Raw genomic sequence first — 25,084 nt, forward strand, 5'->3', positions numbered from 1 at the left:
TCAAGCTTTTTGCAGCCTGTCTACCTGTCTGTCTGTCTATGTGTCTACCTGTCCACCTGTCTACCTGTTTACCTGTCCACCTGTCTGTATCGTGGAGGTGATATCTCAGGAACACCTCGAGGACAATTTCTTCAAATTCATAAACGTCCACACAGAGCTTCTCTCTTTGTCCATGGGCACTGCTGCATGAGTGGGGAATCGAACCAGCGATCTTCTGACACGCTGTCCCTCTGAGCCTCAGACCTCACATCCATGAATTCCTTTAGTTCGGCACAAACATCCAGACCGGCACTCGAGCTTGAACTGATTAAAATGAATACACTTTACCTTCATGTTTGTCACCATGGCAACAAAAAGATGTTTACGTTACAGCTGTGACATCAACATACAGCATCTGTAAGTCCTGTAACCCGGGAAACCAAATACTGCACTGCTAATTGTTAGCTCGCTGCTAATTGTTAGCTCGCTGCTAATTGTTTAGCCTGTTACTAATTGTTAGCTCGCTGCTAATTGTTAGCTCGTTACTCATTTCTAGCTCGCTGCTAATTGTTAGCTCGCTGCTAATTGTTAGCTCGTTACTAATTGTTAGCTCGCTGCTAATTGTTAGCTCGTTACTCATTTCTAGCTCGCTGCTAATTGTTAGCTCGCTGCTAATTGTTAGCTCGCTGCTAATGTTAGCCTGTTACTAATTGTTAGCTCGCTGCTAATTGTTAGCTCGTTACTAATTTCTAGCTCGCTGCTAATTGTTAGCTCGCTGCTAATTGTTAGCTTGTTACTAATTGTTAGCTCGCTGCTAATTGTTAGCTCGCCGCTCTGCTGTGTCTGGTTGCTTTAATGTCGTGCAGCTGCAGCCAAGTCAAAAAGTTCCACGATGTAATAACAGCCTGAGAACAGGAAGTCAACTTCAGCACACACACACACACACATGCACACACACACACCGACGGACACATAAAAAGAGTTATTAATAATTAGGGTAACGAGAGTTAGCAGCGCTGCAGCTAATGAACAATCGGTTTATTCTCCCAGACTGAGGAGCCGGGAGCACAGAAGGAGGAGAAAGTCCTTGATGTCACACACACACACACACACACACACACACACACACACACACACACACACACACACACACACACACGTGTGCACCAGTGCATGCTCGACTCATCAATGTTGATTAGGATAATGCATTTATGAAATTAGGTTTGCCGGGATTTTAATGAAATGAAGGCTGAGACGGGAGAAAGTTAGACGGCAGAGGAAAGCAGGAGTGAAGGGAGGAAGTAGACACACACACACACGCACACGCACACACACACACACACACACGCACACACACACACACACACACGCCAGCCTCCAGGTGGGTTTCTGTTCGTAACTCATGTGAACTCAGAAAAGGGCTGAACTCTCCAAACATTCATTTTAAAACGTTCCCTTTATTTCGGTGCCGGTTTAAACGTTTAATGAATAAATGAAAAGAAATCTAAATAATGCAGGACTTTTGTCTGACCTGCATGTGAAAGCACTTTGTAATATTTACCCTGAATAACTATAGCTTATAATAATAAATCAAGTAATACACAGTACATGATTTTTGCGTTGTTATCATATAAAATATATTTTTTATATTATCATACATTGATGTATGCTTTAAGATAGAAAGCTGGAAATTTTAATGCAGATGAATCAAAGTCAGAATGAATTCATGGTCTTTGGTTTTTACAACAGCTAGTTGTTTGGTGGTTTATTTATATTATTGAAATTGTATTAATTAACTGCAGCGATGTAATTGGCTGATGGAGATCTTTGCTCAGATCTGGTTGGTTTAATTAAAACTAAAACAGTGAACGGCTGCAATCAGCTGATTAAGAAGAAGCGAGATGAGACAGAGATCACAGAAACTTCCTTGTAAGGAATTTTAATTTTCTCAGCAGAAATTGTGCAAAAGTTTTGAAGGCGTAACCATGGAGATTTAAAAGAGCGAAGCCACGTCAGTCATGGCGGCTTCTTTGCCTCCCGACGACGAGAACGAACCAACATGTCGGTTCTGCTTTCAGTCTCGTGGTTTTAGGGAATCTTCATATCTGCATTTGTCAATCAGGAAGAGAACGAGACGGCGCCGCTAGCTGCATGTGATGTCTATTGTTGCCGCCTGTTTCTGCGCCACCTTCGGTTGTGATGTCATCGACGGCACAAATCTGAGAAACGTCGGTGAGGGGACGATGTTTATCCTGTTTATCAAGCAAACAGAAAAGAAGGTGTTTACCCCTAAGGGCACTGATGATGATAACGTGTGTGTGTGTGTGTGTGTGTGTGTGTGTGTGTGTGTGTGTGTGTGTGTGTGTGTGTGTGTGTTGCATTCATTTTGAATTTGTGTGTGAAAGTGGAAACGACTGGCAATCAAACGGGTCCCGGGGCCACGTAGATGAGTCATGAGGAGCCCAGTGGGGAGACATGGGTTGAGAAGGAGGAAGCAGGAAGCCAAGCAGGGACACATATATATAACATTTCAATTTAAATGTTTCTCTTTCCGTCTTCAGGTCATGTTTGACTCTTTATTATGATCAGAAAACATAATCACACAAATGAAGTACAGTATAATCAGTCGGAGATCTTCATATTTGCAGCTATTTCTGGGTTGAATGATGGGGAAAAGAAAAATGTGAAATGTGTCCAAGTCTGTCCAACAGAAAGCTCTGACACATTTCTATTGTTAATGAGATAAATAAACAATTTAAGTAAAGCACCAGTATCTCTATCCATCTTACATGTCCTGTATTAGTTGGGCTCTATTTTAGCAGGAAGATGAATTGATAAAATCTTGACCCGGTCACGCTCGCTGCTTAGAAGCCCTCGTCATCCACCGTGCTCCGTTAATCTGAGACCCGGCAGCCTCCTTGGAGCCGGACCCTTCAGAGCAGGATTTCCTGACGCCCACGCTCGACGGATAATTGATGCCGTTAACATCCGATCCCCCAGATTATCCAACACTCGTATACCATCTCACCCTGCTGCCATCTAGTGCAACACACAGCATCCGAATCATGGTTTGTTGTTGCTCAAGGATTTATGGCTCCCACTGAGTGTGTGTGTGTGTGTGTGTGTGTGTGTGTGTGTGTGTGTGTGTGTGTGTGTGTGTAATGGCAGCGACAGCGTGTGGTTGTCAGCTGAGCTGCGTAGATGCTCTCGTTCCATATTTGCCAGTTGATCTGGCATCGACTGTGAGAGATCAAATGGGAGGGAGGGAGGGAGGCGGGTGAGGGAGATGGAGTGAGCGATAAAGTTGGGGGGGGAGATAAACACAGGGGGGAGGGAGACGAGGGAGAACAGCAGGACAGGGAAGACGGGTGTTTGCTTTGGGCAGCTTTAGGACGAGCAGCTGTGACGAGGGAACGTACAGCGTCGCCGTGGCAACACTCTCCTCTCTACAAGCATCACAGCTCACCTCCGTCTCGCTGTCGACGCGTCGTAGCGTCTACGTGCCGGGTGGCGTCCTGCTCTCCTGCCACAGGTTTTTTTCTTTTTCTGTTGAATATACATTTTTGTCGAGGAGAATAAGTTTGGGGTTTTTAACGGCTTCTCCGCCGAGGATTTCCATTATTTATTATGAGTTTAAAAGCAGATACCCGTCCCCCGTCTGCGTGATTTAATGGGCCGAGGACTTATTTGGGGATTTAGTGCAGGAAGAAGAAAAGGCGAAGGGGAAGACGGAGCGGAGAACAGGCGAGCGTTCCCCTCGGAGAATCCCAACACAATGTGTTCTTATCTCTCTGAATGTCACCTTCACTTCCCTTTCTACTGGAAGACACTCGGGGCTCTGTGCCGAGTCTCTCCAACACAATCAGCACGTGGAGACATTAATTCTTCAAAAAGACAGAGGCTACTCGCTTTAGCAAAACTGCAGAAGTAAAGAATGGAAAGGAAAGGCTGAAATAAAAGCATGTGAAGGAGGTTAGCAGCCGTTGGCGTGGCATAAAGCCTTCATCACAAGGTTAGGACCTGGACCGAGAGGCACACACACACACACACACACACACACTGCTAGTACCAGTGTAGTACATTATAAGGCACAGTAACAGTATCCTCCGTTGTTTTGGGTGTGGGAGGCAGCTATTAGAGGTTTACAGGCTGTACAGCAGCTCGGCATCACGGCTCATTACCCGGCTAATGAGAGGAGAGGGTGACCCTGCTAACTGGCTCTCAGCCCCCCCAACCCCCTCCACCCCCGGGTGCTACAGCTGGACTGACCCAAGGCCAGTGGGGGAACCCAACCAAGACTGAGAGCAAATGGGTTAGCAGGTTGACAGGAGGGGGTTTTAATGTCAGATATGGACTCGATGGTGCAGAGAATGGAGGTTCTTCTTCTTCTTTTTCTTCTTCTTCGTCTTCTTCTTCGTCTTCTTCTTTTTCTTCATCTTCGTCTTCTTCTTCTTCTTCTTCTTCGTTGACTTTTAAAGTTGCATGTAGCGAGCTGACGAGGGCCCAACCTCCAGCCGGATGAGTCGGCGGGCGGAGGCTGGTTGTCATCGGGCTGTCAGCGCGGCGCCGCCTCGGAGGGAACTTAGCCGGCGCTGCAGCTGTGAAGTCAAGCTGCTGGAGTGTCTGCGTGTTATCGTACTTATTATGTGGAGGTATTAATATGAATGCTAATCAGTAGCATCGTTATGAGAGGGATGTTACACCTGTGTCACTTTTTTCTCTCTTATTCTGGACACTTTCACTCTCTAATACTAATAATAATAAATTAGGAGGGTAGGGGTACAGCAAAGAAAAATAACACTAAATAGATGAATAATCAAATGAATGAATATATAAGAAAGGGAAGAGAAAGGTGGGTTCTAGCCATAAAGTACCAGGATGTAGGTGTCTTGACCATGACCGTATCAGATTAACATTATATTACTGTAGTAGAGGCATACTACTTAAATCTGCAGTACACCGTTGAGCCACACGAGGCAATGTTCGTATTTTTCTAACGTATAATTTTTCTACATGGCTGAACTATTATATCAGAACATGCACAGCTTCACGATGTATAGATGAGGCCTTTTGTGAATTGGGACGTGATAGGTCATAATTCTTTAATAAAGTTGGTCCCCAATCAACACACTTTTAGGAAACGCTGCCTTTCTCCCAGATACAGTGTGGTGTGTCATCTCGGCCCTCTCAGCCAATAAGATCCAAGGTTTGTGACGAGGGTCGATTAGGGGCTTTTCCTAATCTTAATTTTTTTTACCTCCTTGTCGTGTCTTTTGACCTTATTCTCATTTATCTGCCGTGTTTGGTTTAATCTCCACTTTATTATTTATGGTGTATTCTTGTTCTTTAGTCTTGTTTGCACTTATACAGGTGAAAGCGATCCCTACCAGCAGCACCTGAGCTAAAAACCAATAATGGGTAGAGGATAGATTTTCCCCAGTAAGTGCTCTGCTCCTGAGCTCTCCTCACATGTCCATGTGTTGCTTCATCGATCCGGAGTGATCGACCGGGCCGAAGGTCCACCGTGTGACCACGGGCGCTTAATGGTGATCTACGGCAACTTATAGTGCACTTACTCAGCAGGTAAATCTTTTACAGAGCGCCGTCGATAATGGAGGGAAATATGGGTTTGGAAATGAAGCAGACAAACACGTTTCTTCAACATTTCTTCTATAAGCCTCACAGTAAACCCCCCTCCTCCTCCCGGAGAATAAAAATAATAAAAGGAAGAAACTAAATGGTCCACGGCACAGTGGATCCTGATTTGTTTTCCCAGGGTAAATTGAAATTAAATTCAGTGCATCCTTTTGCTTATTTATTCCCACAGTTGGTGGGTTGCCAGACATGCAGCATATAAATAAATAAACAGGTAAATTGAATTACACACATTCAGTGTGCATCGTTCACTGTGCAAGTCTGATTTTTTTAATATTAATTATTTTTGAATGTTCAGTCTGTTCAACCCTGCAGCTCTTTCTCTCTCTGTCTCTCTTTTCTCCTCCGTTGGGAAAATAAAAAGGGAGGAACGTTAGAGACTGGGACTCCTCTTATATAAGACGAGATGTGGATAGATGCTCGCTGTGATGGAGGCGAGCTGATTCTTCTGAGGGGCTGCAGAGCAACAAAGCACAAGACAGAGAAAGTAGTGCTGTAGCTGCTGCTGATGAGGATGTAGAGCCCGAACATCTCGCTGAGTTGGCCCAATTGATCCGGACCTCTGGGAACGCCGCGGTCCGGATTAATTCTGCACTGCGTATATGTGTGTGTGTGTTGTTTTGTGTGTGTGTTTCTGCTTGCTGGGAAATCCAGCAAGTCAAATGCACAGGTAGTGTTTGAGATGACTGCAGCACTTTGTGGAAGTTTCACACAGAGAATTTGCAGCACTAGGAAGAAGCTCGTCACACTTTTTATTTTATTTTAAAAATCCTGTGCTAAAGTGCTTAAATCTACGAAGGCGTGTTTAGGCCACCGTAGGAAAAAAACAAAAACGGAGCCGAGAGAGGGGGCAATATTCTGGGAAAAAAAGTTGAGTTTAAAAAAATCGCAGATTTGTGAATTTATAACGTAGCAGATTTACGAGTTTATAAAGTCGAAGATTTGCGAATTTATAAAGTCACAGATTTGCGAATTTATAAAGTCGCAGATTTGCGAAATTCTAAATTTGCAGATTTGCGAATTTATAAAGTTTATAAAGATTTGCGAATTTATAAAGTCACAGATTTGCGAATTTATAAAGTTGCAGATTTGTGAATTTATAAAGTCGCAGATTTGCGAAATTCGAAATTTGCAGATTTGCGAATTTATAAAGTTTATAAAGATTTGTGAATTTATAAAGTCACAGATTTGCGAATTTATAAAGTTTATAAAGATTTGCGAATTTATAAAGTCACAGATTTGCTACTTTATAAAGTCGCAGAATTGTGACCTTGTTACGATGCTAACAGCCGGCATCTATGCTAGCTGACTACTCATGAACGTACACATTTATGTTTGTAATGAATCATCCCAATGTGTGGCGACGCCTCGGTCTTTAGGGTGATGATGTTGATGCTTATTGTTGGTTTTATTCATATGAGATCAAATTGTTATCTTATGGGTGTTTATTGATCGGGGCGGTTGGGCTAAGATGCTAACTGTAGCTTTCACTTGTTGTCATAGCAACGGCAAACATCTAGTCAAAGCAATGTGTTTACTTCCTCTATGACCTCTATGATAAAGTAGCAAATCTGCGACTTTATAAAGTTTTTTCCTGGATTATCGCCCCCCTCTCTCGACTCCGTTTTCTTTTTCCCTATAGCGGCTCTAAAACGCCGCCGTAGAAATCAGACGTATAAGAGCGACGTTCATGTTTGTAATCACAGTTTAATTTCATGCTGATTTCCTCATACATTTCCTGCTTCTCACCTTTTTTTCATTATTATTATTTTTACTCGCCCGCTTCATCTCTTTCTATCTTGGGAGACATCACATAGACAGAAAAGCCGAGGCAAGCAAATGCCGCCACATGATTTCCTGTCTTCACAGTTCTGCCACTCGCAGCTCCGTCTCACCCACTCAGGGTGGGAAAACACAAGATCCCGCATTTCTGAGACCTGCTCCAACAAGAAGGACGTGGATGGACAGATTTACGTTTCCTCCTTCCCAGAGAGAAACACCAACACACCAAAAAAGAAATGCATTATGGGACATACAGTTGACTCTGAAGCCTTATCTGCAATGCATCATGGTTTATCTGCAGACAGAATACATGTGAGGGGATCTCAATCAACCCCCTATGTAATTAAATGGAGATAATTGGTTTCATTCATTTTTGTCATCTTTTTATTTCCTCCTTTTTCTCCACGAATCACTGCAAAGTAATCTTTCCTTCTTTTTTTCTTTCGTTGCCTTCTCCATTCTTTTCTAAAAAAGTAAGTGGTATGTCATCCTAAATGTGCTGTACTATACGTGGTGTGTGTGTGTGTGTGTTGTAGGTTGGTGTGTTGCTGCCACCATCAGGCAGACGTGTAACACTGCACCCTTAAAGTCCTTAAAAATCCTCCACATTTCACAGTCGTCTCTCGCAGTAATCTCCTCCATGAATACCGACGTCACGCAGCTCAAAACCCCCAAAACCCCTCCACACCTCGACGACAGTACCAGTCCTTCCCTCACGGTTAATCTCCCTCTCTTTTCATTCCCGTCACGTCTGACTTCCCCTCTTCTTCGCTCCTCCTCCTCCTCTTCTTCTCCCTCTGCAGCTCAAGCAAAGTGAAGCCAACGCCGACACCAAGGAGAAGCTCCCTCTGAGACTCCGGATCTTTGAGAAGTTCCCCAACAGGCCTCAGATGGTGAAAATCTCCAAACTGCCGTCTGACTTCACCGTGCCGAGGATCAGGTACTCTGAGTCACAACATCATGTATTATTTTACACCTTTAAACGTCCGTAGGGCTGCAGAGACAGCAGACTGATCTGCAGCCAGTGGAATCTAAAAAGAGGCTGAACTGGAATCTTAGTGAGCCATTTTATGTTTCACGCACCAGTAACTTGTTTTTTTTGGCCCTAAAGAGAAGAAGAAGAAGTGGGTCATTGAAACACGCAGCAATATCCACCAATATACCCAAACAGGAAATGGGGGTTATTATATAATTATATTATGTAATAGTAATATTAGATAGAAAACCAATAATGCTCAGAGAGAAGTCCTACGTTTGTGTCTCGCTGTTAGCAGCAGAGATGAACACCTTTGGACCCTGTAATCAATTTGATCGTTTAGTTGCTGATTAGTGCCCAGCTGGGTGCCCCCCCCCCCCCCCCCCCTCCTCCAGAAGCCCCTCCCCCTCTCTGAAGCCCATTTGCCGGCCCGCTGCAGAAAGTGCTGAATTTTTCGCCAATTTATTTTGGCCACCGCAGTGTCTCTCCTGCCTTTGACCACACGTGTGTGTGTGTGTGTGTGTGTGTGTGTGTGTGTGTGTGTGTGTGTGTGTGTGTTCCAGGGAGAGTTTCATGAAGCAGTTCATCGATCGTCAGCAGCAGGACACCAGCTGTTTGTTCCGGCGCCTCCCGTCCGCCTCCTCCTCCTCCTGCGACCACTCCAAACGCTCCGCCATCGAGGACAACAAGTATATCGACCAGAAGGTGCCTCCGCTCGCCCCGTTCTCTCTCTCTGTCTCTCACACACACACACACACACACACACACACACACACACACACACACACACACACACAGAGGAAGTGATAACTATGTTTGTGTGGCTGTAAATACAGAAGATAAACAGATAAGAAGTAATAAGACACAAATATCCACTGTTGTGTTTTTACATTTAACAAAGCAGTTAATGAACTCTCTCTCTCTCTCTCTCTCTCTCTCTCTCTCTCTCTCTCTCTCTCTCTCTCTCTCTCTCAGCTCCGTAGGTCAATATTCAGCATCCGAGCTCGTAACCTCCTGGAGAAAGAAAACACCATCAATAAAATCCTGCGGTAGGACGCGTCGCCTCCTCCTCCTCCAGCATGTCGGGGTTTGATCTGGTTGGACCGACGTGTGTTTAGTACGGCAGGTTTTAATGACTCCTCCTGCTCCACAGTGGAAGCTGCAGCAGGAGAAGCCATCACTGCTGAAACAGCACTTATATATAAACCAACCGTCCACTAATAAATAAAGAAGTAGCTGCAGAAGTCATGACTGCAACACCTCCAAGGCCACGCCCCCAAAAAGATCATGAACCTAAACCAGAGGTCTTCAAGGTTTTCAGGGACCCCCAAGGCCTATAGAGACCTGGTGGAGGGACCCCCTATCACATATCATATAATGTTGCTTATTAAAACAATAATAATGTGTAGTGCAGCCTATAGTTCCATGTATAACAGTACTTTGTAATGATGGATGGATACGATGCTAAGTCATTAAAATAAGACTTTTTCTACATCACAATTCTTCAACATAATATTAAACAAACAGGAAGATTTATATTTGCTTAATAAAGGGTTGTTTTCATGTTGAGGTGTATTTTTGGAAGAAGAAAAAAGTTGAAATAATTGGGAGGGACCCCTGCAGTAACTCTGTTGACACACACACACACACACAAACACACACACACACACACACACACTCCCGCTGACTAATGGAATGATTGGATCCTCTTTCAACATAATCATCTTAATTGCCACGTTAATTGGCCCGGAATGACGAAGGTTGGAGATGGTCTGGTAGGGAGGAAGATGGACCAGATCCAGATCCAGCTGGGTTTGGTTGCCAACTTGTGACCTCACACACTCAAACTAATACATACATTATGGAATGCCGTTGAGGAAATGATTATGTTGTGAAGTCTGAGAATATGGAATGGTACTCTTGATTGTATGGGTCCTGAGGAGAGGTTGTGTTGGTGTTCCACAGGGCTTGTACCAGGCAGCGGATGCTCAGCGGATCCTTCGAAGGCCAGCCAGCCAAAGAACGCTCCATCCTCAGTGTCCAGCATCACATACGACAGGAACGCAGGTCTGACCACACACACACACACACACACACACACACACACCTGCTCAGCAGCGAGTCACACCCGTCTTTGTCCCTGCAGGTCTCTGAGACATGGATCCACCAGTCAGAGGATCAGCAGAGGGAAGTCACTGGAGACGCTCACGCAGGATGTGAGCACACAGACAGGCACTCAAACAGACAGACAGGCACTGATGCAGACAGACAGGTTGTATAAAATATCCTAAAGCAGCCTGTCCTCCGTCCCCAGCATTCCAGTACGGTGCGTTACCGTAACGCTCAGAGGGAGGACAGCGAGATCAAGATGATCCAGGAGAAGAAGGAGCAGGCGGAGATGAAACGGTAGTTTAATACTTTATGTCAACGCGGTCGGGCCTCGCCGTTTCACCGTCGTCTTTGTAGTGAACCATGTCTGCGTCTGTAGGAAAGTCCAGGAGGAGGAGTTGAGGGAGAACCATCCCTACTTTGACAAGCCTCTGTTCATCGTGGGCCGGGAGCACCGCTTCAGGAACTTCTGCAGGGTGATCGTCCGAGCTCGCTTCAATGCGTAAGATCCCTCTCATGTGTGTGTGTGTGTGTGTGTGTGTGTGTGTGTGTGTGTGTTTTAACAGGGCCAACATACAGTCATACATACAGACAACTTACCACAGACAGGTAGCGCTGGAAATTAACACGAGAGATTCTCTGATTTTAAAGTGTCATATTTACAAGAAAACTGGAACATTGTAGCTTCACCAGTTAAAAACTCTGCATTATGAATTTAATATAGAAATACTCATGGAGAATGGAGGGAGGGATGGAAGAAGGGAGGGAGGAGGGGAGGAGGGAGGAAGGAAGGAAGGAGGGATGGGAGGAGGGAGGGAGGAGGGGAGGAGGGAGGAAGGAAGGAAGGAGGGATGGGAGGAGGGATGGGAGGAGGGAGGGAGGGAGGGAGGGAGGGAGGGATGGGAGGAGGGGAGGGATGGAATGAGGGAGGGAGGGTTGGTAGGAGGGAGGGAGGGAGGGATGGATGGATGAAAGGAGGGAGGGAGGAGGGGAGGGAAGGAGGAAGGGAGGGAGGGAGGGAGGGAGGAGGGGTGGTAGGAGGGAGGGGAGGGAGGGAGGGATGGAAGGAGGGAGGGAGGGAGGGGTTGTAGGAGGGAGGGAGGGATGGAAGGATGGAGGGAGAGATAGTAGGAGGGAGGGAAGGGAGGGAGGGAGGGAGGGATGGGAGGAGAGAGGGAGGGATGGAAGGAGGGATGGGAGGAGGGAGGAAGGAAGGAGGGAGGGAGGGAGGGAGGGGAGGGAGGCAATGAGAGAGGGAGGGAGGGATGGGAGGAGGGAGGAAGGAAGGAGGGAGGGAGGGAGGAGAGAGGGAGGGAGGGATGGGAGGAGGGAGGAAGGAAGGGGGGAAGGTGGGAGGGAGGGATGGGAGGAGGGAGGGAGGGATGGGAGGAGAGAGGGAGGGATGGAAGGAGGGAGGGAAGGAGAGAGGGAGGGATGGAAGGAGGGAGGAGGGAGGAAGGAGGGGGGAGGCAGGGAGGGAGGGAGGGAGGGATGGATGGAAGGAGGGAGAGATAGGAGGGGGGAGGAAGGGAGGGAGGAAGGGAGGGAGGAGGGGAGGGATGGAAGGAGGGATGGGAGGAAGGGAGGGAGGGGAGGGAGAAATAAAAACACTATTTTTCATGAGCACGGTTTTGTTCTCCACAATTTATAGTGTTTTGGTCAGAAATGTCTGCTTGTATTATCTGGTGAGTTGTTTTCTTCTCATTTACCACGTCCATCCCGTGTGTTGTCGTTCCCTCACCTCCACACATCCAGCATTACGCTGTAATGATGATGTTATTCAGCCTCTGTGGGATCACCACGCTCACTAATTGGACACAGCGATAAATAAACTCGTTAACCCAGCTGTCCGTGAATCTGTTTTATTCTCATTCCTCTCTCTGTGTTCCTGTTCATCCACATCTAGATCCAAAACGGACCCCATCACGGGGGCGGTGAAGAACACCAAATACCACCAGCTGTAGTAAGTGTGATGAATTATCGATTCCCTTCGTTCTCCTCATCGATCCATCTGCTCGACGATGCTGGGATGTTTATTAACGCTGCACCTTATTACCCTTCCTGATACCTCCCCTCACTTCTCCCTCTCCCTTCTGTGAATTATCCTCCAACATGTGATGGTTTATAAACCAAATAGCTTCCTTGACCCACTTTCTGTCTCTGCAGTGATCTCCTGGGCCTCGTCACCTACCTGGACTGGGTGATGATCGTGGTCACCATCTGCTCCTGCATCTCCATGATGTTCGAGTCGCCCTTCACCCGGGTCATGAACGTCCCCACGCTGCAGGTATTCACAGGATCGCTGGACGTACACGCCTGATGGGTTGTAGTTTAAACTCCACACTCCCGTTTCAGATCGGCGAGTACGTCTTCGTGATCTTCATGAGCATCGAGCTCAACCTGAAGATCATGGCCGACGGCCTGTTCTTCACCCCGACGGCCGTCATCAGAGACTTCGGAGGAGTCATGGACATTTTCATCTACCTGGTGAGAAATCTCCTTTTTGTGTTCTTATTTAAAGTAACTGTGAGGAACCTTCAGCTGCTTATGAGACTCAGAGTAGAACTGATACCTCATCAGACAAAGTCATGCAGGTTCACCAGAAACTGCTCCCCCTCTGGCCAGTAGCAGAACCAAGAACACACAGGGAAGACTGTCAGACCCTGATCCAGTGAAATGAGAGTTTTTCAAACAGGATTCTGGTGCTCTGAAAAACTGCTGCCTTTTTCCAAATGTATGAGAAATTACTCTGAGCCGATAAAATGAATATAAATGAAACTAATATTGCAGAAGTGACAGGATTCTATCTTTAACCATACTTTAATCTTATAGAATATACAATTTGTTTCTCAAAATAGCAGGTTCCCTATATGGTGGTTTAATGATTTTAAGCCTCTCTTGGATCTGAAATGTGACTTCAGCGAACACTACCGCTTTTGTCCACTGGTGTCGCCAAAAACAACACAGACTTAAAGTTGCTCGTAGTAGCTTTAAATAGCAGGCGGCAGTTTTAAACAGGTTCATTCAGGTTTGGTGGTCTCGCGTCGTCGTTTCTCATGGTGTTGCTGCGGTGGCGCCCCCTGCAGGTGAGCCTGATCTTCCTGTGCTGGCTGCCTCCTGACGTCCCTCCTGAGTCTGGGGCTCAGCTGCTGATGATGCTGCGCTGCCTGCGTCCGCTCAGGATCTTCAAGCTGGTTCCCCAGATGAGGAAGGTGGTGCGGGAGGTCCTCAAGGGATTCAAGGAGATTTTCCTGGTTCGTTTGTTTTTTTTATAAGTGTGTTAATATTTTTTAATTAAGGTACTTTAAAACATTTTAATCAGGAGGAAACTGTGAGGAATGATAGGAGACTTAGTGACCATAAAGTAAAACATCACCTGTGTTTTCCTCATCGGGTGGGTGGTTATTAATTTACACTTCAGTGCCAGAATGAACGTGCTTGAATGCAACACTGTTGTGAAAGGCTTTTGGATTTATTAAAACCTAACATGGAAACTTTGGCAGTAAAGTTTTAATGATTTTTAGTCGATGATTTAAAAGAGGAAGAATCCAGCCAGGATTTATACATCATGCATCTTATTCACCTTTAATGCATTGTGCTAAAGTTGTTATTTCTGGTCTCTGCTTACCTTTTTATTTCCCTTTCTTATTATATTCATGCATTAGTAACAGATTCTGGATTTTCGCCACTTTAGCCTGCTCTGTTAATCCCTCAGGCTTCGGATTACGTCGACCCGTCCGCCCTTAAACTCCCGATTGGTTCTCCTGCAGGTTTCCATTCTGCTCCTCACGCTGATGCTGGTCTTCGCCAGCTTCGGGGTTCAACTGTTCGCCGGAAAGCTGGCCAAGTGCAACGATCCCCACATCCTCAGACGGGTACAGCGAGACACGTGACCCCCCCCCCCCCCCCAGTCTTTATATCCTTCTCTCAGCTGGAGCCAAAGCAGATGTTTGATTTCATAGAAACTCTTTACAGATGTGTTTACAGTGTAGAACTCAAACAGGTCTAGTTAGTTCAGCCTCCTCATTATAATAACAGTGAATGTTAATTCATGCACTGCTGATTATTATGCATGAAGATACTTGAATCTTTATTCTCCTTGAATACAAAGTACAATATTTACATGACATAATATGTCATACAAATATGAAAAAGACAAAAAATAAATCAATAAAAGAACATTCAAGTTGGAGGAAGCTACGCTTATCATGTCCCGCCCCTTTATCACATGATCATGTTTAATTTACATCTATTTATATCATTTATATCTGTGTGAAATATTCATTATCCAAATCTGAATATAAAAAAATAATAACAAAAGAAATAAACAGAACAAATAAATGTAATAATAATAATCAATTTACTTGAATAATAATAATTGAGTTATTTCATTCCTTATTTTGATGTTTGCTAAATGTTGTAATAATTGCTTCAATCTGTGTTTCACTGTGAACTATGTCGTTGTTGTCGTTGTCGTTGGTTACAGGACGATTGTCACGGTATTTTCCGGATAAACGTCAGCGTTTCCAAAAACCTCAACTTGAAGCTGAAGCCCGGAGAGAAGAAGCCTGGTTTCTGGGTCCCGAGAGTCTGGTATCTTATTATTATTATTATTATTATTATTATTATTATTATTATTATTATTATTATGTCTGGTTGAGGATTCTTGTCTTTGCCAGCTGTGATCGATGCCTCCTCTCTCTCCTCAGGGCCAACCCTCGGAACTTCAACTTTGACAATGTGGGAAACGCCATGCTGGCTCTGTTTGAGGTGCTGTCTCTGAAGGGCTGGGTGGAGGTCCGTGATGTCATCATCCACCGCGTCGGACCGGTACCAAGCTCCCCTTTCCACTTTGCACCGCCGCCGTCTCCGTTATAACAACATGATACGAGCGTTTAAACTGTCCCGTGTCTGCAGATCCACGGCATCTACATCCACGTCTTTGTGTTCCTCGGCTGCATGATCGGACTCACTCTGTTTGTGGGCGTCGTCATCGCAAACTTCAACGAGAACAAGGTAAGAGGATGTTTCTACCTTCTATGTGGCGGTAAAGAGAAACGAGAGCAACGCGCCCCGCCCCGTCCAATGAGCGAGGCATCGAGGACGAAGCTGGAGAAGATGAGGTTCTCGCTGAGAGGTTCTCCAAAGAACTTTGAAAAGCCATGGAGGTCGTTTCTATCTCTAACTGACCCGAGAGACCAAGATGACTGACTGAGCTATATTATAACTATCTTCCTCTCTTCTTCATACTATCATTATTAGCCATTTCTTTTGAGGTTCCTTTGTTTTCTGTAATTATTGTCTCTCTTTTTTTTCCTTCTCTGTTTGTTTAATTGTTTGGGGGTTTTTTTTGCATATAGCCGAGGCTGAAAGGGTGAGGGAGGGAGGGAAACGGGGATAAAATGAGTAAAATATGAACACTGTACCTCTGTTATAATTGCATTACATGAACCAGTGAAAAACCTCCCCCCCTCCCCCACCAGGGCACTGCTCTCCTGACAGTGGACCAGAGGAGATGGGAGGATCTGAAGAGTCGACTGAAGATAGCCCAGCCCCTCCACCTGCCCCCCCGCCCAGGTGCAAAGCAGTGTGTGTGTGTGTGTGTGTGTGTGTGTGTGTGTGTGTGTGTGTATTGTTTAGCAGCACCTGCATGATTAATCCATATTTAATAGGATGATTATCTTGAGGGTCGATGCCTCGAGGGATTCATCCTGACACACGGACGACGACCAGCAGAATGAAAAACTTTGGACTCGCCGTGGACGAGCGCGTGAGAACAGTGGAGGTGTCAGGGAGGCATTGTGGGAAATCAGCCTGTTAATACAGTCCAGGCTGCGAACGCAACAGCAAATCGATGGCTTCAGGTGTTTGGTGGGCAGCCTCGCTGACACCGGCAGAATCCACCTGACTTTGATCCGCATCCAAACCCCCCCTCTTCTCCCTCACAACCCACCAGATATCATCACGGCGGCGAGCTGGCCTCCGCTCACAAACAACCATCTCCATGTAACGTTTCTAAATGTTGATTAGATATTAAACTCCCGGTTTGTAACGAGGGGGGGGGGGGGGGGGGGGGGGGGCCGATTCCCAGCTGGCATCGGGGCGAAGGCCAGATCCGCCTGGCGTTCTCTAGATATGCAGAGACTTTTCAGGCTCACATTTACACCAACGGGCAATTAAGAGTCATCAATTAACACACTGACACGCTGAGAACATGCAAACTGAACATGTGCATGTGAATGGGGGGAAAACGAATCCTGTAAAACCTGGACCAAGGTCCTAGTTCTGGGCAAAGAGAGTATCAGGAAGAGTTCAGCAGCTTCAGTTTCCTCACGGAGCTCAGAGAAGACGCCACATCTCCTGGTCAAGTTTCTTCCTAAGAGAAATGCTGAGTCAGCAAGCGACTTTCCTGACTGTGCTTTATGCAAAACTCTCGAAATCTAAGGAGCATTTTTTCCCTCCTGACACTAATGCTAAAACATTCATGAATGTATGTGAAACCTGCAGCACAAATAAGTGGAGGCACCCTGACGGCGATGCAGTGCGTGACTGCCATCTGCTGGACAGGAAGTGACACTACAACAGATTCAAACAGCTGCAGAGAAATGTTGTTCCAGCTGCTCAGAATAGTTTAATAAACACAGGATTTCATGTTAGAAGGAAACACGTTTCTTTGTTATGCGTATGATGATAAACTGTGAATCTTTGAATCTCTCAGAAAACGGGGGTTTCCGGGCCAAGATGTACGACATTACCCAGCATCCCTTCTTCAAGCGGGGCATCGCGGTGCTGGTGCTGGCCCAGTCGGTGCTGCTCTCAGTCAAGGTGTCATTTACATTTCTTATTTATCTGTTTTTATAGATTATAGAAGAACAATCAAGATTTGAGATTTCTTTAGATTTCTATTTTTTATTACAAACATGAATACATGAAATAAAATATTACACAACTTGAAGTATAGAGATATATAAATACTAATTTTTTACATGTTTGAAAAGTTATTTAAAAACGTAAAAACATAATTCAAATCCTCTGTCACATGTTTTTAGTTGATTATGATTAGATTGTTTTTTTTTTCTTTTGTTTTTAACTTTACTTCAGTATCTTATGAAATAAAAGTGTTTTCTCATGTATTCCTATCAGATATAAATGTTATAGTTTCTAATATTCATTTAATTTAATAAAAATGTAAGGTGCTTAATAACTGTGATGATTTGCCGCTCCTCTCCAGTGGGACGTCGACGACACCGTGACGTTTCCTCTCGCCACCATGTCGGTCGTCTTCACCTTTATATTTGTTCTAGAGGTGAGCTGTCATGTGACTCTTCGTCATCCATCACTGAGGTATGACATCAGAGGTCCACCTGATGTAACTGTGTTGTTGTTGTTGTTGTCGTCGTTGCCCAGGTAACCATGAAGCTCATCGCCATGTCTCCCGCCGGTTACTGGCAGAGCAGACGGAACCGCTACGACCTGCTGGTCACGTCGCTGGGCGTCATCTGGATCGTCCTGCACTTCTCCTTACTGGTGAGATGAGCCGCCGTCACAATCAGGGAGCATTCTGGGAAATCTGATCAAGTGTCTAATGAACGTCCCCCCCCCCTGCAGAATGCGTACACCTACATGATGGGAACCTGTGTGATTGTCTTCAGATTCTTCACTATATGTGGGAAACATGTGAGTATATTACACAGACAGACAGATAGACAGACAGGTAGACAGACGGGTAGGTAGACAGACAGACAGATAGACAGACAGGTAGATAGACAGGTAGACAGACGGACAGACAGACAGACAGACAGACAGACAGACAGACAGACAGACAGACAGATAGACAGACAGGTAGATAGACAGGTAGACAGACGGACAGACAGACAGACAGACAGACAGACAGACAGACAGACAGACAGACAGGTAGATAGACAGGTAGACAGACAGACAGACAAACAGACAGACAGACAGACAGGTAGACAGACGGACAGACAGACAGACAGACAGACAGACAGACAGACAGGTAGATAGACAGGTAGACAGACAGACAGACAAACAGACAGACAGACAGACAGGTAGACAGACAGACAGGTAGGTAGACAGACAGAAAGACAGGTAGACAGACGGGTAGGTAGACAGACAGACAGACAGACAGGTAGGCAGACAGACAGACAGGTAGGTAGGTAGACAGACAGACAGACAGACAGGTAGGTAGGTAGGTAGACAGACAGACAAACAGACAGACAGACAGACAGACAGGCAGACAGGTAGGTAGACAGACAGACAGACAGACAGACAGGTAGGTAGACAGACAGACAGACAGACAGGTAGACAGACGGGTAGGTAGACAGACAGACAGACAGACAGACAGACAGACAGACAGACAGACAGACAGACAGGTAGGTAGACAGACAGACAGGTAGGTAGGTAGACAGACAGGTAGGTAAGTAGGTAGACAGACAGGTAGGTAGGTAGGTAGGTAGGTAGGTAGGTAGACAGACAAACAGACAGACAGGTAGGTAGACAGACAGACAGGTAGGTAGGTAGACAGACAGACAGACAGACAGACAGGTAGGTAGGTAGGTAGGTAGGTAGGTAGGTAGACAGACAGGTAGGTAGGTAGTTAGACAGACAAACAGACAGACAGACAGACAGACAGACAGACAGACAGACAGACAGGTAGGTAGACAGACAGACAGGTAGGTAGGTAGACAGACAGGTAGGTAGGTAGGTAGTTAGACAGGCAAACAGACAGACAGACAGACAGACAGGTAGGTAGACAGACAGACAGGTAGGTAGGTAGGTAGACAGACAGGTAGGTAGGTAGGTAGTTAGACAGGCAAACAGACAGACAGACAGACAGACAGACAGGTAGGTAGACAGACAGACAGGTAGGTAGGTAGGTAGACAGACAGGTAGGTAGGTAGGTAGTTAGACAGACAAACAGACAGACAGACAGACAGACAGGTAGATAGACAGACAGACAGGTAGATAGACAGACAGACAGACAGACAGACAGACAGACAGACAGACAGGTAGGTAGACAGACAGACAGGTAGGTAGGTAGGTAGACAGACAGGTAGGTAGGTAGGTAGTTAGACAGACAAACAGACAGACAGACAGGTAGATAGACAGACAGACAGGTAGTTAGACAGGCAAACAGACAGACAGACAGACAGACAGGTAGGTAGACAGACAGACAGGTAGGTAGGTAGGTAGACAGACAGGTAGGTAGGTAGGTAGTTAGACAGACAAACAGACAGACAGACAGGTAGACAGACAGGTAGAACCCGAGGGAAATTCAAGCAAGCATTCAATCAAATAGCAGCTTTACAAAAAGGAACTCACAACATGACGGACCAACATATCTAATATAATAATAATAATAATAATAATAATAATAATAATAATAATAATAATAATAACAGAACTAAATCAAAGACAATCTGAAAACACAAATACTACATAAAAGAGTAAACGTGTACATTCTATAGTTTCTCTCCAAACAGTAGTCTGAGTGTGAACATGCCTGTGTGCTTGTGTGTGTGACTGAAGGTGACTCTGAAGATGCTGCTGCTCACCGTGGTGGTCAGCATGTACAAGAGCTTCTTCATCATCGTGGGCATGTTCCTCCTCCTCCTCTGCTACGCCTTCGCCGGCACCGTTCTCTTTGGAACCGTCAAATACGGAGAGAACATCAACCGGTGAGGGCCCGATCCGTCCGGACGCCGTCGTCATGGCGACGCCTGGCTCTGAGTCTCTTCTCCCTCTTTGTCGCCACAGGCACGCCAACTTCTCCACGGCGGGGAAGGCTATCACCGTACTCTTCCGTATCGTCACGGGGGAAGACTGGAATAAAATCATGCACGACTGCATGGTAAGAAGGGCTGCAAAAAATGTATATATATTTAATGCCTCATAAGTTGATGCTGGTAATAGCCCCCCCTGCCCCCCCTCCCCCTCAGGTGCAGGCGCCGTTCTGCACCCCGGATAAACACCGCTACTGGGAGACGGACTGTGGAAACTACGCCGGAGCGCTCATCTACTTCTGCTCTTTCTACGTCATCATAGCCTACATCATGCTCAACCTGCTCGTAGGTCAGTGTGTCACTGTGGGGATCAAAAAGTGAAGCCGACGCTGAAGTGCCTTTAAACTTAGTCCTACTTCTCTCTTGATGTATTATCTCAGTGAACATTGTAAACATGAGTTTATGGTCTCAATCTCTAGATTCAAGTCTTCTTCAGAATCCAGATGGATCCAGATCCAGTAAAGTTGCTGCTTTAGTTCATCAGATCCACCCATCATATCTCCGCTGTCCAAATATGGTCACTTCCTTCACTGGTTGCAAAAATCCCAAGATAGCGACGGCCAAAATGCTGAATTCGAGGCTTCAAAACCGTAGTTCACCATCCACTGGGGCGACGTCACCATCACGACGTCCACTTCTTATATTTAGTTTTATAGTTGAGTTTATTATCATCTGCAGGAGGATGAAACCCCGTCATGCCCCGTTGACTCACGTTCATTGTTGTGGTCGTGACTCTGACTGTGTCTCTGCTGCAGCCATCATCGTGGAGAACTTCTCCCTGTTCTACTCCACCGAGGAGGACCAGCTGCTGAGCTATAACGACCTGAGGCACTTCCAGATCATCTGGAACATGGTGGATGACAAACGGGAGGTGAGAGGAATGAGCGGGAGGACGAGGCCACAGCGGAGGGCGAAGGATGATGTAGAGGAGGATAAAAGCAGGATGGGAGCTGATGAGACGGCAGGAAGGAACGAAGCGTGGCGATGAGTAATTAAGTCAAAGTCATTAGAACAGTGTGTGCCGGATTAATAATGTAGACCCCCCCCATTCATCCATGATGTCATCCCCCTCGTCAAACAGCCATTCTGAAAAGTGAAGCCAAACAAAAAAGTGCCTTAAAGCTGCATTCTCTCTGCTGGCCACCAGGGGGCGACTCCTCTCTGGTTGTGTAAAAGTCTATGAGAAAATGGTCCTACTTCTCTCTGCTGGCCACCAGGGGGCGACTCCTCTCTGGTTGTATAGAAGTCTATGAGAAAATGGTCCTACTTCTCTCTGCTGGCCACCAGGGGGCGACTCCTCTCTGGTTGTATAGAAGTCTATGAGAAAATGGTCCTACTTCTCTCTGCTGGCCACCAGGGGGCGACTCCTCTCTGGTTGTATAGAAGTCTATGAGAAAATGGTCCTACTTCTCTCTGCTGGCCACCAGGGGGCGACTCCTCTCTGGTTGTATAGAAGTCTATGAGAAAATGGTCCTACTTCTCTCTGCTGGCCACCAGGGGGCGACTCCTCTCTGGTTGTATAGAAGTCTATGAGAAAATGGTCCTACTTCTCTCTTGATGTATTATCTCAGTAAACATTGTAAACATGAGTTTATGATCTCAATCTCTAGTTTCAAGTCTTCTTCAATCCAGCATGATGTTCATTTAGTACATTATGGTCCATTTAGAGTCCACCAGACCAGAAAGCAGGGGATGCTTTAGGGGGCGGGGCTTACCTGCTGATTGACAGGTCACTACCAGGGCCTTGTCTGGTCTGGGAGTCGTCTGTGTTTTTGTCTTAGAACTTTTAACAGTCCTATATGAAACTAGTGAGCTGGGTGACGCTCCGAAGTTGAACAAAATTTTGTTGAGGGAAAACTGGCGTGGCTCTCCGTCTCTGGACTAACCCTCTGACCCCTCCGACCCCCCCGTCAGGGCGTGATCCCCACGTCCAGGTCGAAGTTCCTGCTCCGGCTGCTCCGAGGCCGGCTGGAGGTGGACTTGGACAAAGACAAGCTGCTGTTCAAACACATGTGCTACGAGATGGAGCGACTGCACAGCGGGGGGGACGTGACCTTCCACGACGTCCTCAGGTAACCATGGCAACGCCACGTACATTTACCCAGATACGTGGATATGTGGGGAATTACATCATTACAATAACGTTACAATTAGACGAGGTTCCAACTCCTAATCTGTGAAGTGAAGCTGCATCAGAGATATTTGCTTTTTACATCCCTGATTGGATTATTAAGGATGCTGCAGGTGTGGAGTTGGTCATCTCATCATTTCAGGGTACTGTGTGTGTGTGTGTGTGTGTGTGTGTGTGTGTGTGTGTCCTGCAGCATGCTGTCGTACCGCTCCGTGGACATAAGGAAGTCTCTCCAGCTGGAGGAGCTGTTGGCCCGGGAACAGTTGGAGTACACCATCGAAGAAGAGGTTGCCAAGCAGACGATACGCATGTGGCTGAAGAAGTGCCTCAAACGCATCAGGGCGGTGAGTATCCACACACACACACACACACACACACACACACACACACACACACACACACACACACACACGCCTCATGAAAACGCCTCCCTGGAGAGTTGTGATGTGTGTGTGTGTGTGTGTGTGTGTGTGTTTGCAGAAGCAGCATCAGTCGTGCAGCATCATCCACAGCCTGAGAGAGAGCCAGCAGCAGGAGCGGAGTCCCTTCCTCAACCCCCCCAGCATCGAGACCACCTTGCCCAGCGAAGACCACAACGCTAACAACCCGGACAACCCCTCGCAGCCTGAGGTGCCCGTACACACACACACACACACACACACACACACACACAGCGTGATGTGTTAGCAGACACATCACAGGACCGGCGGGTGTGTGAATGCGAGGTCTTGTCTTTGTTCAGATGAGCGGTCTCCAGCAGCTGCTGAGCCCCACGCTGTCGGACCGAGGAGGGTACCGGCAGGACTCCTCGGACCTGGGGCGGCCTCAGAGGAAGCTGGGACAGTGGCGGCTGCCTGCAGGTGCGTAGACCAGTCCGGAAAACCAGAGGAGGATGTGATCTTGTATTACAGAAGAAGGTTTAAAGGTTTAAAGGGGAAAAAAAGTGCCACTTTATAAATATATATAGCCGATATAAACAAGTTGCTTAGCTCCGCTAACGCCCAATGTTTGTTGTTGCTATGACAACAAGTGAAGCTACCCCTAGCATCTTAGCTGAACCGCCCCCGATCAATAAACACCCATAAGATGACAACATGTTTTCATATAAATAAAAGCAACAATAATTTACCATTTTTTTAAACAAAATAAAATATATTTAAAAAAAGAAATCCCAAATTTGTGACTTTTTAAACAAAAGAATATATCATTTTTTTAAAAATTGCAAATTTGTGAGTTTATAAAGTAGCAAATGTGTGACTTTTTTTCTCTGAATATGTCAGGTCGAACCAGCAAGATGTCCATCGTCTGCAAGATGAACCCGGTGAACGACGAGGCGTCCTCGGGGTCGGAGGTCAAGAAGTGGTGGACGCGTCAGCTGACCGTGGAGAGCGACGAGAGCGGCGATGACCTCATCGACATCTAGAGAGCGAGGCGAAGCACATCCTGCTGCTTTTTTTTAGTTTTGGCAGACGAGCCGGGAAGCCGATTCCTCTCGTTCTCCCCGCTCGATGAAAACAGCTGTTTTTATAATCTCCCTTTATCCAGGTTCAGAACGCTGCAGGTCGTACGTCTGGAGGAGGAGACGATGTTTCTATGCAGGCGGACACGAAGGCTGCATTTACAAACCAAGACGCTGCTGCTCTTCTGTTTCTGCTTATTTCAACGTCAGCGTTTATTCTGTTTGTGCCGATCATGTGACGTCCTTTTATGTCGACGCTTCGTCTCCCTTCTTAGGTTCTAGTCCATGTTTATGATAAACCCCCCGATCTCCAGTATTAATATTGATCTTCTTATAGTCACTTTATACCAACCAGGCTTCTTGAATTAAAGGGACTTTTAGATTCATGACTGTGAATGTAATTAAAGTCAAATCTATCTCATGTATTCGTGTGGGGGTAAAAAAAGAAGAAATATTTTGTAAATTATTATAAATCTTTAGCTTTATCAGATATTCACTTATTATAATAAAGGCCTACACGGGCATTTATGAGGAAATAGAGTTGTCTGATTTAATTTCCTTTACAACACACTCACCAGCTGTTGTCTGGTTCTATTCTCACCTCATTATAACATTAACATGCTGATTATAGATGTGCATCATGTGTGACCTTAAAGTCAAGCTGAAGGGGAAATGTCCCTTTAACCCTTTTAGATCACATCCCCGGTTATTCTTCACCTTTTTAACAACATATACCGTAAAAAATCTAAAAAAAATCTCTTTTTTATAACCTTTTTCTTCCTGAAAACAAAAATATGTTGCATGCTTTTATCAGCTGTTATCAAACCAGTTCCAACCAACAATATCATGACATCCATGTGCAACTTTTGAATTATCAAAACAATTTCATCCACCATACGAAGACTTTAAAGAGTCCGTCCCACGATTCCTTCAGATAAAACCTGTTGCCGTCGTCCAGCGTGACTCAATTTATGGGTGTCATTTAATTAAAAAAAGAAAAGACTAACGAAGGAGGTAATTGAGTGGACAGATGCTGTTTGATTATTCCCCTCACACACATCTGCTCTTCTCTGGGTAACATCGCCCCCTCCTGGACGCATGCCGCTCTGCCCTCCTCAGCTGTTCAGCTTCTTTTTATTCTGATTGTACGTTAGTATGTATTAAATATGAAATATCTTATATGAGGCAATCAT

The 25,084-nt window shown here is 45.9% G+C and overlaps 1 protein-coding gene and 1 long non-coding RNA gene across 2 annotated transcripts in view; both read left to right on the plus strand.

Annotated features, from left to right (window-relative positions):
* Positions 1-24,404, plus strand: part of nalcn (sodium leak channel, non-selective) — a 56,165-nt gene extending 31,761 nt beyond the window's left edge. Inside the window, exons 16-44 of the mRNA XM_084023062.1 lie at positions 8,220-8,356; positions 8,956-9,097; positions 9,368-9,441; positions 10,358-10,459; positions 10,539-10,608; positions 10,707-10,798; positions 10,881-11,003; positions 12,408-12,464; positions 12,668-12,788; positions 12,857-12,988; positions 13,588-13,755; positions 14,272-14,376; positions 14,988-15,094; positions 15,211-15,331; positions 15,419-15,517; positions 15,985-16,078; positions 17,220-17,326; positions 17,733-17,807; positions 17,909-18,028; positions 18,110-18,178; positions 20,048-20,196; positions 20,276-20,369; positions 20,458-20,590; positions 21,057-21,172; positions 22,216-22,373; positions 22,626-22,776; positions 22,913-23,062; positions 23,175-23,292; positions 23,713-24,404. Coding sequence (XP_083879188.1) covers positions 8,220-8,356; positions 8,956-9,097; positions 9,368-9,441; positions 10,358-10,459; positions 10,539-10,608; positions 10,707-10,798; positions 10,881-11,003; positions 12,408-12,464; positions 12,668-12,788; positions 12,857-12,988; positions 13,588-13,755; positions 14,272-14,376; positions 14,988-15,094; positions 15,211-15,331; positions 15,419-15,517; positions 15,985-16,078; positions 17,220-17,326; positions 17,733-17,807; positions 17,909-18,028; positions 18,110-18,178; positions 20,048-20,196; positions 20,276-20,369; positions 20,458-20,590; positions 21,057-21,172; positions 22,216-22,373; positions 22,626-22,776; positions 22,913-23,062; positions 23,175-23,292; positions 23,713-23,855 — 3,327 coding nt within the window. The 3' untranslated portion in view covers positions 23,856-24,404. The remainder of the gene's footprint in view (positions 1-8,219; positions 8,357-8,955; positions 9,098-9,367; positions 9,442-10,357; positions 10,460-10,538; positions 10,609-10,706; positions 10,799-10,880; positions 11,004-12,407; positions 12,465-12,667; positions 12,789-12,856; positions 12,989-13,587; positions 13,756-14,271; positions 14,377-14,987; positions 15,095-15,210; positions 15,332-15,418; positions 15,518-15,984; positions 16,079-17,219; positions 17,327-17,732; positions 17,808-17,908; positions 18,029-18,109; positions 18,179-20,047; positions 20,197-20,275; positions 20,370-20,457; positions 20,591-21,056; positions 21,173-22,215; positions 22,374-22,625; positions 22,777-22,912; positions 23,063-23,174; positions 23,293-23,712) is intronic.
* Positions 19,357-19,773, plus strand: LOC311021763. Its single transcript, XR_014598041.1, has 3 exons — positions 19,357-19,387; positions 19,472-19,547; positions 19,732-19,773. It is a non-coding gene; the product is annotated as an uncharacterized lncRNA (long non-coding RNA).
* Positions 24,405-25,084: the final 680 nt, after the last annotated feature.

This window comes from Eutrigla gurnardus (assembly GCF_963514095.1).
Source record: "Eutrigla gurnardus genome assembly, chromosome: 12".
In the NCBI taxonomy this organism is placed as follows: domain Eukaryota; kingdom Metazoa; phylum Chordata; class Actinopteri; order Perciformes; family Triglidae; genus Eutrigla; species Eutrigla gurnardus.